A 15,223-nucleotide genomic window follows, 5' to 3' on the forward strand; every position below is an offset into this window, starting at 1 on the left:
ATGTTGTCTCTACACAAATTGTTGCTGAATATAGTACATAGACTGTAAATGTATCTATACTGTATTTAGTGAGACAGTAAAACTACTTGTTTTTCTTGCTTATGCAATATAGTGTGTGTTGAAGATGGAATGTTTCCAGCTTTGCTTACATTCGAATGCTTCTGCCAATATGTAAGTATTAAATTACCCTGGGGTGCAGTGTTTTCACTCGTCCTGCCAGATGGTTAGAGTGGGGGTGAGAGGGTTCCCGATCGCCCTGACGTGTACCTGTTAAATGAAATTATCTGTATAGTTATCTGTACTGGCATATCACATCAACTCGCGTCTTTTGCATTACCTAATTACTATTAATGACAATTGCATTACAGTTGTCATTAATATGACAATTGTAGCTATTGTAAAAATTATTTCACATTCTGATAACTATTTTGTTTATAATTTCACAGTTTTGGAATAAAATTATGCGGATTCTTGTAATGGCTGGTAGGTATGATTAGTTGATAAGTAGCTTCATGTTATTATAAAAGAAGTATGGACATCATTTCTTAACAAAACTTGAGAACAAAATTACAAAAATTTGACTTGAAATGATATATTCATAAATTTAATAGTGAGGCTAACAAGATCAGAGCACTTTCATTCATTTCATATAGAATGCTTTTAATTTTAAAGCTTTTGCGAGTGTTTTTTGTATGAAATAACTTTCTTTTATTATTTTGTCATAATTAGTTCATAGAAAGGTATGAACTTCTTCAGTGATAACACATAACATGAATATTAATTAACATTTATACAAAAAATGCATTCATTGTATACCATATAGTTTAATACTTTTATTGCAATTCTTGCATGGAGAAACAGTATTTCAAATAAGTGGATGTCAGTGTTAAAATATATGTTTAATGAAAGATCACATAACTGAAGCTTTTCATGAATGCCATTTATTTGCTAAGCAAGAAATCATAGTCTATATGAAATAAACATGTGCTTTGTCTTTCATGCTTTGTTCTTTGATACTTGGTAGACTTTCAGTAAAATCGAGTATTTTAAAATAATAATAATAACGTATTTAATTTCAGGTGAAACTGTTCACTATTTCTTGTGTTTAATTCGTCATAGAGCCCAAGTGATATCTACTGAGATGTTGTCAACACAAGATGGTATCACAGCTGGTACCCTCTGTTTTACAAACCACATAATATTTCAAGAACTACAAAATGATTTCTCTGTTGCCTTTGAAGTTTATGCTTTAGTAAGTTTTTTAATGTGCTAATTCTTTTCTTATGTGAAAAAAAATTTCTCAAATAGTTGTGAAGATTCTTCAAAAAAAAAAAATGAAAATGTTGCATTTTCTGTGGTGATAGAACTCTAATTGAAAATACTAATTTTAGCTTTATTATCCTCTTCCTCCTGCCCATTTCGAGTTAAAACATTTGTTTTATTCTTTGTGTGACTTATGATAGAATACTGACATTTTTTTAAGTAATGTAATCACTATAATTATATTTCATAAAATTAAATTTATGAATCATTGTAATATTTGGTTAAAAGTTGGGCTCACTGATATGACATGGAAATGAGAAACAGAATTTCTTTTAACCATAAACTGTGTGTGGGGGTGGGGGATAGTCCAATTGTCTTCAGAGGTTGTATAGAAGGTGTAGGGTGTAGGCATCTAGTCTAAGTCAAGGTGGCAAGAATGAAAAAAAAAAAAAAAAAAAATCTTTGAGTTATTAAGATGTGAACTCACATGAAATAAAGATGAAACTGAGTCTTTTTTCAGACAAACAAATGAATAAGAAAAAGGACAGCAGTAATAATGGTAAAAACTTGGATTACATGAATATTTATTTTATATTGTTCCATCATAACAAAGTATATAAATTAAAGTGGATGGAGCACAAAAAAAACATGGTCCTATTGATTATAATACTTGAGACTAGCCCAGAAAATTTTGACAGATTCAGGCAAGCAATTACAAAGTTGTCTACTAAGATATAAAAGATGGGCCTCCTGGGATGATTTAAGAAGATAGCATTCAGGGAAAAAACATTAAAAAAAAAAAATTCCTACTAAGTCAGTCAGCATGAGGGAGTATGTTAAAATAAAAATGTAAATATTGCAACTAAGACTAGTTTTAACTTATGCATCTGAAACAAGATGCAGAAATAGTTGAACGTTACTAGAGAAATGTAAGCTCTTAAGAAAACTGTGAAAAAAAAGAAAATTGGATGAGATTAAAAATATGCCTTACAATCAGAAAATGAATGGATAGCCCACTGGAAAATGGAATGGCAAAAGCTTATCAACAAAATGCAAAAAGAAAGAATAATTACACAAACAGGAAGAATGGAAACCAATTTCTGTCGTTAGTCATTATGTTTGGAAAATGGTGTTAGTCATTACTAACATCGTGTTCAAAACATAAGGGTATGCACAATTCACATGGAGAGTGCTCACAAAATGGTGATATCTTCAGACAGATTCAGATATAAAATCACATGTAGGATTTGAAATAGGAAGTGATTATCATTTAGTTTGAACAGGGAAAAAAAAATTACTATCTTAGTGATGTCTACTCTTGGGTAAATTTTTGTTTGCACAATAATTTTTGATGCTTTTTGTAATCATTATATAATCAATCTGGTTCGAGATTTTATTATCTGAGATTGATCAAGTATGTATTCCTCTTTTTAGTTGTTTAAAGAAGGCATTTGTTATTATCAAATCATTTTTCTTGCACTTCAGTCATTCATATTTACCAAGTCTAATGTTTGCAATTACTGGATGATTTCTCTCTCTCTCTCCGGATTTGAAGATTTGCATTTAAATCATGGTGACAATCAAAATATCATCATTCATTTGATATGTACCATCACAAGGTAGATACATGTGTGGGATACTATTATAGTACTACATGATAAATTCACATTATTATAAACTTCTTATCAGCAGTTTTCCTCCCAATCATCATCAGATTCAAAATTATGTATCCTCAAGAGTTGTATAGGAAACTGTGATATTCCTACATGAAAAGTTTACATCATCGCTAACTTCTGGCAGTTTTACTCGAAATTAGTCTGTTAACTTTCAAGACCGTAGTATTGCCAGATCTTGTATTTGGATCTTCTATGGCACGTCTCACTGCATCATTCCACCTAGATTGATCTTTGTCAAAGTCTTTTTCTAGGCATCCTGACATCAAACACCTATTTTGTTACTCTTTACCATTTTGTTTAAGTGACTATATCATCCTCAGATTAACTCGTCTCACACATTCCTGAATGCTAAGAATGTTGAGTTCCTTTCTAATATTTCTTTAATTTTTACCTGGAACACTTGTATCAGTGATCAAACCTAACTATCAGATCCATAAGTTAAATTGGTTTAACCTCTTTATAGTTTCAGCCTTATATAGCTGAACATAATTCAGCTGGGCACACGCACATGTGCTAAAAATGCCATTTGTTCTCTCAGTTTTTTTGTTGCTTTTTTTTATATCACTTCCACATGTGATAGGCTTCAAAGCCTAAGGTGAAGAACAGAGTAATCAGTTACACTATCCATACATGTTACTAACATACTATTGGCTGATTAACCAACCTCTTGTGTATTGGTTAAACATTGAAAGGGGGGAGGAAAAAAACTGTTGATATTTCTCTTAAAGAGCTGGAGGTTGTACTCTTGGAAGAATACTCATGCTAGAAGTTTAATGGAGAAACTGCACTGGAAAAGGATTAAAAATAATATTTAATTCTTCTAATATTTTTTCTGTTACAGAGACATCATCAGGGAGTACAGTATGACACTTGTAATATACACACCCACACAACACAAAACTAAGTGAAACACATGGAACTAGAGTCCTAGCTAGGTGGGGGAGAATTCTGTGGACACCTGTTAGCGACCAAGGAAGTAAACTGTGATATAGAAGTATTAGTGTTTCCCATATTTTGGAAAGTACAGTTTTATGCAACCATATTGATTCCAGTTAAGCTGTTTTTTAAGAGCATCAAAAATTTTTAAAACAAAGTGTTTCTCTTCTAAATTTATTGCAATGGATCAGGGCAATCTTTTTCAAATTGATTCTTGGCCAACTAGGATGTAAACTGGGATGTTGAAGTATTACAAATGGAAAACACATTTACATATCATAACCAGATAGAAGGTTGGAGAGGGGCTGAGTCAAGAGCTGTTTTTTAAAATCTTCCATGAAACAATTGGCAGGGGGATGAGAAGGAGAACCCTTGGAGGTACCGTCTATCTATTTTTGAATTTTGTTCTTCCAAGAGAAATATCCAGAATGGATAGAAAAGGAAAGGAAAATAGATGTTTGATATCAAGAGGAAAAACTTTTAAAAGTAATAAGGTGTAATTTAAGGGAATGTTGGCAAACAGTGAGGTGATGTCAAAGCTCACTAGAATATCAGCATTATTAACAATTAATTTTCTATAAAACTTTTAAAATGGAAAGAGCTTTTTATGTATGATGAATTTTGGACGGTTGCATAAAACTTCCCAAAATATTATTATTATTATTATTATGTGACACCTCCAGGGAGTCCAAAGACTCATTGAGTGAGAGTGTGCCAACAGCATCTAACGATTAAATTCCCTTCCAACTACTAACCGTGCTCAACTTCCTTAACTTTTTTAGCAGAGGCTCTACCAATCAACCAACCTTTACTTTGAGATCTTAGTTTACATCCTAGGCTGCCAGAAGGTGTCCATATAGGCTCCCCCACCTAGCTAGGACTCTAGTTCTATGTGTGTGTCACTTATTTTTGTGTTGCCCCCCCTCTCTCTCTCTGTGTAACACACATTGTACTTCCTGATGATGTCTCTGTAACGGAGACAAAATATTGAAAAAAATTAAAGGTAATTTTTTTAATCCTTTCCTGGTGCTATTTCATTCCATTGAACTTCTAACATGAATTTCTCTTAGCACTTCAGCCTTAACACACAGATCTTGGAAGAATACTTCAGGGGGAAGGCTGTTCCATAGAATTGAGATAGATGGAATGAAAGACAACTGGGAGTAACTGGTTCAATGAGTAAGCAGTTCAACTGTAAAAGGATGTTGGGCATATGTTGCTGTAGGTTTAGCAGAAAAGAGGGACATGATGGATGCCAGTTTTGCTGAACAACATCCATGAAAATATCTTTAGAGGAGGCACAATGAAGAAACTGACAGTCTATGAGAAAGAACTATCAAAAACTTCCCCTAGACCTACCTGGTGTGTACCAGGTCCCTTGCAGCTGTAAATTGTCTTACTTTGGCCAAACAGGCAGGACAGCAAATATCAGAATCTCAGAACACAAGGATTACATCCGATTTCACCAGTACAGCCACTCTGGGCTTGCAGACCACACTCTGGATACTCGCCACAGAATAAGATGGAAGAAAGCCACAGTCATACACCGCAGCAAGTTCAAGTATGAAAGACTATTCATGGAATCGGCCTCAGCCCTTAGGAACATGCCAAACCTCAACAAATTTGGATGCATGAGACTGCCCCAAATTTGGGAAACAATTATCAGAAGAACTTCAGCCCAAAGGCCAAGAACCACCAATATAGCCCGCCAGGGGGCACCACCAGGACTTTAGGAAAACGTTAGCGTCCTAGCTTCAGTTCTCATTTGCCGTTATGTAGTACTTGTGTGCACATGTCTTTATATTAAGTTCCCAAGAAGATGGCAACGTGACGTTTGCCGAAATATCGGAAAGGATATATTAAAGTTTATTTAATTTATATTTCTAGTATACACTGTCAATTCCTTAAATATAAGTTATCATGTTTAACCAACGTATAAGCCTCTCCACAAGAATAATGATCATCCACGGAGATTCCTTCGCACGCAAGGCCCGCCATTACGGCAAACTGAAGCTTAAGTTATCCAGACAACTTAACCGTCTGGCATTCTTAAAACGCTGCCAGGATAATCAAGTTATCCCAAACTGTGTAAAATTTAAACACTGCTTCGTCTCACAGAAAGCTCTCCGTATCTACAACCGGGCAAGCCAAGCTTTACTTCGGGAGCAAATTACCGATACACGGGGTTCCCTAGCTGACATAAACAGAGCTATTTTAGCTCTAGAGAATGAGCTTTCACATACGCTTAATCATGAGCTTTGGTCAGTCCTACATGACGTCTCGTGTACAGCAGCTAATAAAGAATTTGATGTAGTTAACCTTTCTTCAGTTATCTTGAAGCCTGAAGCACTCAACACTCTATCACGTGGTCACAACTTCGCCATTGCTCTTAAAAAATTACCGGCAGAGGAATTAATGATCCAAATTGAACGCGGAATTTGCCAACTTCCAAGCTATATCGCCAACGATATTCGATTGGATGTAGCCTGTGTTCTCAAAAAAGCAAAACCTCCAAAATCCAACATATCTATTAGTGAATACAAGTCACTACAAGAATTGAAGAGAAACAAAGAAATAGTGATCACCAAAGCGGATAAGGGGAACGCCACTGTGGTACTCAACCTTAATGACTACACAGGTAAGCTCAAGGCTTTGCTATTAGATCGATCCACTTACCTCCCCATTAATTACAATCCCACCAACTGAGAAATTAGAAGACATAGGCTCCTTAAGAAGGTTACTTCTTGGCCTGTGGAGGTTACCAACAGACTAAAACCCTATAACGCTAGACCCCCCGCATATATGGGCTCCCTAAAATACATAAAGAAAATGTGCCATTACGTCCCATAGTGGATGGCATTGATTCCCCCACTTACAAACTAGCCAAGCATTTAGCCAACGCGCTCTCACACTATACTGGCAACACACCATCACACATAAAAAAACTCAGCCCACTTCAAAGCCAGTATTGAAAACCTTACACTGCAACATAATGACATAATGGTCAATTTTGATGTCTCCTCCCTATTCACGAATGTACCCCTCAAAGAAACCCTAGAGCTAATCCAAGCTAAATTTCCTCCTGATATCTCAGCCCTATTTCAGTTTACAATAAACTCAGGCTGTTTCGTTTGGCAGGAAAAATTCTACAAACAGATAGAGGGGACAGCCATGGGTTCACCACTTTCCGCACCCTTGGCCAACTTCTTTATGGAGACCTTTGAAGAAAAAGCCTTGAACTCAGCCCCACAAAAACCTACCATATGGCTTCGCTATGTTGATGATGTGTTTGCTATTTGGCCACATGGCCTGGATTCACTCCTCTCCTTCCTAACACACTTAAACAACCAACACCCTAGAATCAAGTTCACCCTGGAAAAAGAGGAAAACAATAACCTCCCCTTCCTAGACACACTAGTCACCCGCCAACCTGATGGAACCTTGTTTTTCTCAGTTTATAGAAAACCCACCAATACAGGCAGATACATTCACCAACAATCCCATCACCCCCCTCACAACAATATGGAGTTATTAAGACACTATTCAACAGGGCAAAAATAATATGTTCAAATGATCAAGCCCTAACCACTGAACTAAATCACATCCATGACACTTTCTCAGCCAATGGCTACCCCCCCCCCCCCCCCAAAAAAAAAAAAAAAAAAAAATCCAGAGAATAGTTATCCACAACCCACCACCCCCTCCCCTTCACAAAAAAGATTACTCTAAATCCATCACCATTCCCTACATCCGAGGCACCTCGGAAAAAATCAACAAAATCTTAAGAAAACACGACTTAACCACTTGTTATAGACCACATAGAAAATTGGCATCCCTTATCCGCTCCACTAAAGATCAACCACTTCCCCTAGACCTACCTGGTGTGTACCAGGTCCCTTGTAGCTGTAAATTGTCTTACTTTGGCCAAACAGGCAGGACAGCAAATATCAGAATCTCAGAACACAAGGATTACATCCGATTTCACCAGTACAGCCACTCTGGGCTTGCAGACCAAGCTCTGGATACTCGCCACAGAATAAGATGGAAGAAAGCCACAGTCATACACCGCAGCAAGTTCAAGTATGAAAGACTATTCATGGAATCAGCCTCAGCCCTTAGGAACATGCCAAACCTCAACAAATTTGGATGCATGAGACTGCCCCAAATTTGGGAAACAATTATCAGAACTTCAGCCCAAAGGCCAAGAACCACCAATATAGCCCGCCAGGGGGCACCACCAGGACTTTAGGAAAACGTTAGCGTCCTAGCTTCAGTTCTCATTTGCCGTTATGTAGTACTTGTGTGCATGTCTTTATATTAAGTTCCCAAGAAGATGGCAAAGTGACGTTTGCCGAAATATCGGAAAGGATATATTAAAGTTTATTTAATTTATATTTCTAGTATACACTGTCAATTCCTTAAATATAAGTTATCATGTTTAACCAACGTATAAGCCTCTCAACAAGAATATGATGTTTGTTGTATGAGTAGTGTGTGTAATCTGCAGAATCTATGAATATGGTTTGAGGTTGGTGCAAACATGTTTATGTACATGAGGAAGAAGATGGGTGAAATAACACAGCCCTGAGGAGCACTTACATTAATAGGAAAAATCTCAAGAGAATACACCTTTCACCATTAACTGTAGTGAATGACCTGAGCGAAAATTTGCAGATCCATTTACAAAGGGAGGGGGGGGGGAAGGCATGTTGGTATAGAGATCTGCTGTGAGCCTTGATGGTGAAATTCATATTGGTGGTCACTGATTAGGTGACAGTCCTCCATGTGTTTGAAGAAATTGACTTTTGATGACTTTCTCTATTACTTTAGATAACTCTGAGATGAGAGCGGGTTGATAATTTGCAGGGTGGATGCCAGCTGAGTATAATAGTGTAGATGATAAAAGAAGACACATTAGTTCAGGAGCTCCTGAATTAACACCTGTTCTTTATCTTTGGTATCTAGGTTTTTCAGATTTTTTTCTCTTTTTGGCAAAAGATCACAGGAGGCATGCAATGCAATATTCTAGATAAGGGAGGAGATAATTTGCCTTGCTCTTCAGTGCAGGGGTTAGATGAGAAGTATAAAGTTGACTTGAGGTCAGCAATACTGCTTTAGGATGATAAAGAAGTGGAAGCACAGATAGACAACACTTGTGCACAATTAATTTTTCAAAGGACAAGAAGGCATAACTTCCAGTGTTACAGGTGGTGAGTTTTTTATGTTTATCCCTTTCAAAGTCAGACCTAGCCTTGTTGATTATAGTTCTGCAAGTGTTGCAGCTTCAGTGTAAGTTGCGAATGAAGCTGGAGTTTTTGTCTCAAGCCACTTACAAGAAGGCCGGCCAGGTTAGCATACCTGCTCTCCAGTCAAAACAGGCCAAAGGTGTGAATCTCATCACAAGCATGGATGTGTGTCTTTACGTGGGAGATGAATTTCATTGTCTGGTTTAAGACCACTTCCTCACTTATTGGAGGGGCCTGAAGTGGCTTGAAAAAGTTCCATGTTTAGTCTCAACAGCAAGGTTTTCAGACTACATTAAAAAATTAAAAATACAAAATATATATATATAAATTTGATAAAAACAGAAAAAAAAAAAATCCTTTGCCCATCCATAGTACATAATGTAGTATGGGTTTGTAAATAACATTTCATAGGTGGGAGCAACATAAAATAATTTTTTGCACAAGCACACTTTTTTTGGGAACCTTAACTGGGAATTTTGAGCAAAGCGAGGAATGAAACCTTCATTTCAATATGGGTAACTTCAGCAACAAGATTACAAGTATTTGGATCTAAGAACAAAGTAATCTGATTACAGAAAGTGGGGATAAAATTATGGAGATCTTTCCATTTGTATGCAAGTGTATGAAGGGCTAAAAAGAGGGCATTCCACTAGAGATTAAACTTAGACGAGATTGTGATCAGAATTACAAAGAGGAGGAGTTACCTCACTAGTGTAGTTAGGAGAACTGGTGAATAAAAGATTGAGTGTTAGGTGAACAGAGAGGATTGCCAGGAAATTTACTTTACATCATTGCTTACAGTAAATGCCTCTGTTTCTCTTCCAGTTTCATTTGTACAGTTTTTTTAAAAAAAAAAAAGGGGAGGGGGTGCCAATTAGAGTTGTGGACATTAAAGTCAAGTCACTCAGAAAGATAACTTCAGTGTTGGTGAATTTGTATTGTAGGAAATCAAGCTTCAGGAATAAGTAGTCAAAGAAGTGGAATGATTTTTTGCATTGGGTGAATGGTGGACAGCAGATGAATGATATATAATGAGGCGAGGAAGTTTTAGACCATAGAAGATAAAAAAAAAAAAAAAAAAAGAGAGAGAGAGAGAGAGAAAATTCAAGATTATACATCATCTGGCAAGGAATATCAGCAGTATGCACAAAAGCAAAAAGTACCACCCTTGTTGCAGAATAAATTATACAGAGTGTAGTTTGAGTATCATACATGGTGTAGTTTGGACATTTAAGATGGACATTGGTTGTGGCAGAGTTTTGGGATTCGGTCAAAAACAGATCAGGTTTCAATGCCTGCAGATGATGATACACATAATTTGGGTTGGTGTTTATACCACATATGTGGACAAAATGTTTTTGTAAGTTTTTGGATTTAATTTTTTGGGGGGAAGAGGGGAGGTTGTGATTTTTGTGTCTCAGCTGCAGTGACTTTATATTTATTTAGGTTTACTGTCACATCAGTGATTATTTTAATTATGGCAGTATAGATTGGAATGAAGAGATAGTATTTGGGAATAAGGAAAATGAATTTCTTGAGTTCTTGATACAACTATCTTAGGTAATATGTAAAAAAGAGCACACGAGGATTGAGAGATTTAGATCCGATCATTTCATCACAGGATATGATTGTGAGTGGGGTTTCACACTTCCTTCCAGTTGGTGAGAGAGTGATCGTGAAGTGATCACCTTGGTTGTGGTAAGTTATGTGAAGACTTCTGTGAGGAAATATGTGGAATTACAAGGTTGGTGATAATGAAAATTTAGGAGATAGCTTAGATCTATAGCATGGAGTGAGGTGTTAAGGGTGAGAGAGAAATGCCATGTAGGAACTGACCAAAAGATATTTAACAACATCGATGTGCGAATGTATTCCAAAGGTATGAAAATAGTGGGTCTCAACACACTAACAGGTTGATAACTAACTTGCTATCAACCTGATAGTGACAATGTACAGTGAGCAGGAAGCCACAGTATGAACAGGTGTTGGATTAACTAATTGGCTTCAGGTTAGAAAGGGAGTTAGGCAAGAATGCCTACTTTCTCCTCACCTGTTTAGTATCTATGCTGAGGACATCATGCATGTAGCATTGGATGAGCTTAAGACAGGAATTAAGATAAGTGGTAGATTCTTCACACTTCAATTTATCAGTAATTGAAGGTACACTGATGATACAGTTCATCTTTCTAATGACAAGGAAGAGTTCTAAGACAAATTCTTGACAAAGTTAACAAGCTCTGTAAGAACAGAGGACTTCAGCTCAATCCTTGCAAGACAAAGATTGTTGTTCTCAAAGGAAATATAGACAGTGAAGCTCCTGAGAAACAAGTGTACCTTGATGAAGAAAGAATTGAGGAAGTCAGCAAGTTTTGAGTACCTCATTATTTTGAGATATTTGAGATCCATTATTAATGTGAAGAATTGCTGTTCAGAAGACATCAGACAAAGATTAGGCATAGATAGCTGTATTTGAGATGTGGTATTACAGAAGGCTGTTGAGGATATCATATACTAAAAGGTGGACATATGAATGAATAGGTTCTAGAAAGGATCAGCAGAACTTTAAAGGCTTCTTTTGCTTTTTTTTTGAGCACATCATGAAGTACTTGCAGATAGCTTCACCACATCTTCTCACTCTGTCTCTAGTTTCTGATCAACTCCCATTCCTCCCATTATGTTTATATTCACTGTCTTTTCCATTAAATTATCAAATCTTCTGGTTTTAATTATCCATAAGAACCTATTCATGATTTTCTAGTCGACTCAGTCCAACAACAATCTTTCCCGTGGTTTTATTTAAATTACGTTCATACACTATGTTATTGGAGTTCATTTTACAGTTCTCATTTTTGGTATTTTCTTCATAGCTATATACAGCAGTTTGTTGTTTCACTTTCTTTGCATGACTGAAGCTATTAATTTGTGAACCATTGATGTTCAGTTGAGAAACGAGATGTTGAGGCCCTAATCTCTTCCATCTTGTAATAATATCATATAATTATAATAACTGTAATCATGTATGTTGGTTCCTACATTTGATTCCTAACATTATTTATTTTAACTCTTAACCTCCCTACTTGCTGCAGTGAATGAAATAGTGAGACTAAATTGTACTTCTTATCCGTGTTATTCAATGGGTGTTATAGAATCATATCTAGATTTAGCTGAACGTCTATAGACATCATGGCCAGTTAGGATGTTAAGTCAGTAGTACTGATAAGAGCTGCTTCTCTCTATCAGGATTTCACCAAGTTAGCCAGATTTTTAGGATTCCTACAAAGCTGTCATTGCAGATTGGTGCCCATGCTGCCATGGGCACTCTTTAATTGAATTGAAAGTGAAGTCTCTACCATACCTCACCCAGGCATTTCCATAATTCTCTGCCCTCCCCCCTCTCACAATATTAGCCTGTAGATATTTGTGAACAGGATTTAAATTCCAGTTGGTGAGTTTGAACGTAAGTCAACAGTTAATATGGATTGATGTTTTGATGTAAAATCAAGGTATGAAGAGGATACATCCTACTGTTATCTCACTTATTATATATCTCCACAGTTACTCATCATCATCTACAATCTACTCTAACTATAGAGAACTTGTAGAGACCACAGGAGTTGTTTGTTATTATGGATAGTTTACTGTAGTTAGCGTATAATACATTTCTGTTAGCACCTTGAGTAGGCTAAGGATTAGCTAATCTTGGAAACCTTGCTCTAGAGATCAAATGTAATTATATCAACCCACTTCAGGTCTTCAATAATAAGATTAATGGTCTCATTGTGGATAATGAAATTTGTCTACCACCTAAACCAGTCACACAACAATTCCACCACCACTTATTGTTTCATTCTTCATCATCATCAAATTCCTGCCATGTACCCTCAAGGGGTGTACAGGATATGACAGTACTACATGAAAAAATTACATCATTACTAACTTCCTATCTACAATTTTCCTCCAAATCAGTCTGTTACTTGTCAAGACTCCAACATTATCAGATCTTATATTTCTATCGTCTAAGGCACTTTGTACCGTATCAATCCACCTATATCTTGGTCTTCCTCTGGGTCGTTTTCCTGCCAACCTGGCAGAGAACACTTGTTTTGCTAATCTTTCCTCTCCCATTCTATTTAAGTGACCATACCATCTGAGATTAGCTCTGCTAACGCATTCCTGGATGCTGACAATGTCAAGTTCTTTCCTAATGTCCTCATTTTTAATATGATATTGCCATTGATGCCATCTGTTCACGCCTCTAATCTTTCTCAGGACTCTCATATCTGCGGTCTCTAGTCATTGGTCAAGTGTTTTACTTCTGACCCAGCTCTCAGATCCATAAGTTAAAATTGGTTTGAACACAGTCTTGTATACAGCTAATTTAGTGTTCCGACTAATTTCTTTCTTATTCCATATGAATTTATTCAATTGACTTCCCACGATACCAGCTTTGCTGATTCTGTTGTCTATTTCTATATTTAGTTTACCATCTTCAGTAAAAATTGTGCCTAAGTAGCTGAAATGTTTTACTTGTTCCACAGGTTCTCCATTCACAACACAGTTGACATTTTCAATGATTCTGCCTATTTTCATTGTCTTTGTCTTTTTATTGCTGACCTTCATACCATATCTATTACAACCGCTATTCAATTTAGTCAGAGAATCCTGCAGACCTGTAGCGGACCTATTCAGAAGTACAACATCATCCGCATAAAGCAAAGAGCTGACATTAACATCTCCAATTTTGATATCAGGTTTAATACCACTTCCCTTCACAATGCGATCCATATAGATAATGAATAACAGAGGGGATAATGCACATCCTTGTCCCACACCAGATCCAACATCAAACCATCCTCCTGTACCTCCTTCAATTCTAACTGCTGACTTACAACTCAAATAAAGACTAAGTATTGCTTGATATAATGCCCCATTGACACCATATAACTGCAGCGTATTGAATAGCTTCTCTCTTGGCACCTTGTCATATGCCTTTTCCAAATCGACAAAACTTAAATACAGATCTTTGTTATATTCCCATGCTTTCTCGACTATTTGTCGTAAAATGAAGATCTGATCCTGACAGCCTCTATTTGGCCTAAATCCAGCTTGTTCTCCACCAAGCTTTTCTTCCACAATTCTTCTCAACCGTTTCTCAAGTATACTTGCATAGATCTTGCCAGGAACACTCAGTAGGGAAATACCTCTGTAATTCTCACATTCAGTTTTATTTCCCTTTTTATATATGGGTACTATGAGAGCTCTACTCCAATCATCGGGAATTCGTCCCTCTGTCCAGGCTTTCTGAACTATGCAGTGCAGCCACTGTAAGACTTTTATACCACCATACTTCAGCATTTCTGGTCGAATATCATCTACTCCTGCTGCCTTTCCACATTTCAAGCCTTTGATGGCTTTTTCTACTTCAAGTATGGATATGTATTCCTGACTGCATGCCTGGTCAGTGTTTTTTATCACTGTGCTGTCATCACTGCTTGTTTCATTTAGCAGTTTTTCAAAGTAATTACTCCATACTTCAAGGATATCTTTTTCTCCTGTTTTCATTTCACCTTTATCATCTCTAATTCCTTTTACAGCACTCTTTCCTCCATTCCTAAGCTTCTTCAACAACTTCCAGAATATTTTGCCACCTTCTTGATATTTATTTTCTATATTCTTGCCAAAGTCCTCCCATGACTTTTGTTTAGCTAGTTTTACACACTGTTTAGCTTTCTTACATTTGTCTCTGTATTCTGTAAGAGTAAAAGCTGACTTATTTGCCAGGAACTTTTGATATGCTTTCTTCTTTTCCTTCACTGCCTCTTTAACTTCCTGTGTCCACCAGGGAGTTCTGATTTTTTTATCTTTGCACACAACCTCACCACATGCCTCTCTGGCAGAATCAATCAATGTTTCCTTCAGAGTTTGCCACTGAATCTCCAAGGTTTGATTCCTGTTCTCAAACTCTTTCATTTTCTTTTCAATAATATTTCTGTATTTTAGTCTACAGTTTACATCTGAGAGCTGCTCAACTTTTATTCGCTTTAAAACTTTCTTACATGTTATTCTTTTCAATATGAAATTCAATTTTATCCTGCTCAAGAC

At 36.5% G+C, this 15,223-nt stretch overlaps 1 protein-coding gene across 4 annotated transcripts in view; it reads left to right on the forward strand.

Moving 5' to 3' along the window:
* The window catches only part of LOC150096530 (uncharacterized), a 295,354-nt gene that overhangs the window by 195,921 nt on the left and 84,210 nt on the right, over positions 1-15,223 (forward strand). For all 4 annotated transcript variants that reach the window (XM_090408208.1, XM_090408206.1, XM_090408207.1 and 1 more), the window contains one exon: positions 1,080-1,252. In XM_090408208.1, coding sequence (XP_090264334.1) covers positions 1,080-1,252 — 173 coding nt within the window. The remainder of the gene's footprint in view (positions 1-1,079; positions 1,253-15,223) is intronic.

Source organism: Typopeltis vanoorti, chromosome 18 (genome assembly GCF_054136105.1).
Source record: "Typopeltis vanoorti isolate ZY-2024b chromosome 18, IOZ_Tvanoo_1.0, whole genome shotgun sequence".
Taxonomy (NCBI): Eukaryota; Metazoa; Arthropoda; class Arachnida; order Uropygi; family Thelyphonidae; genus Typopeltis; species Typopeltis vanoorti.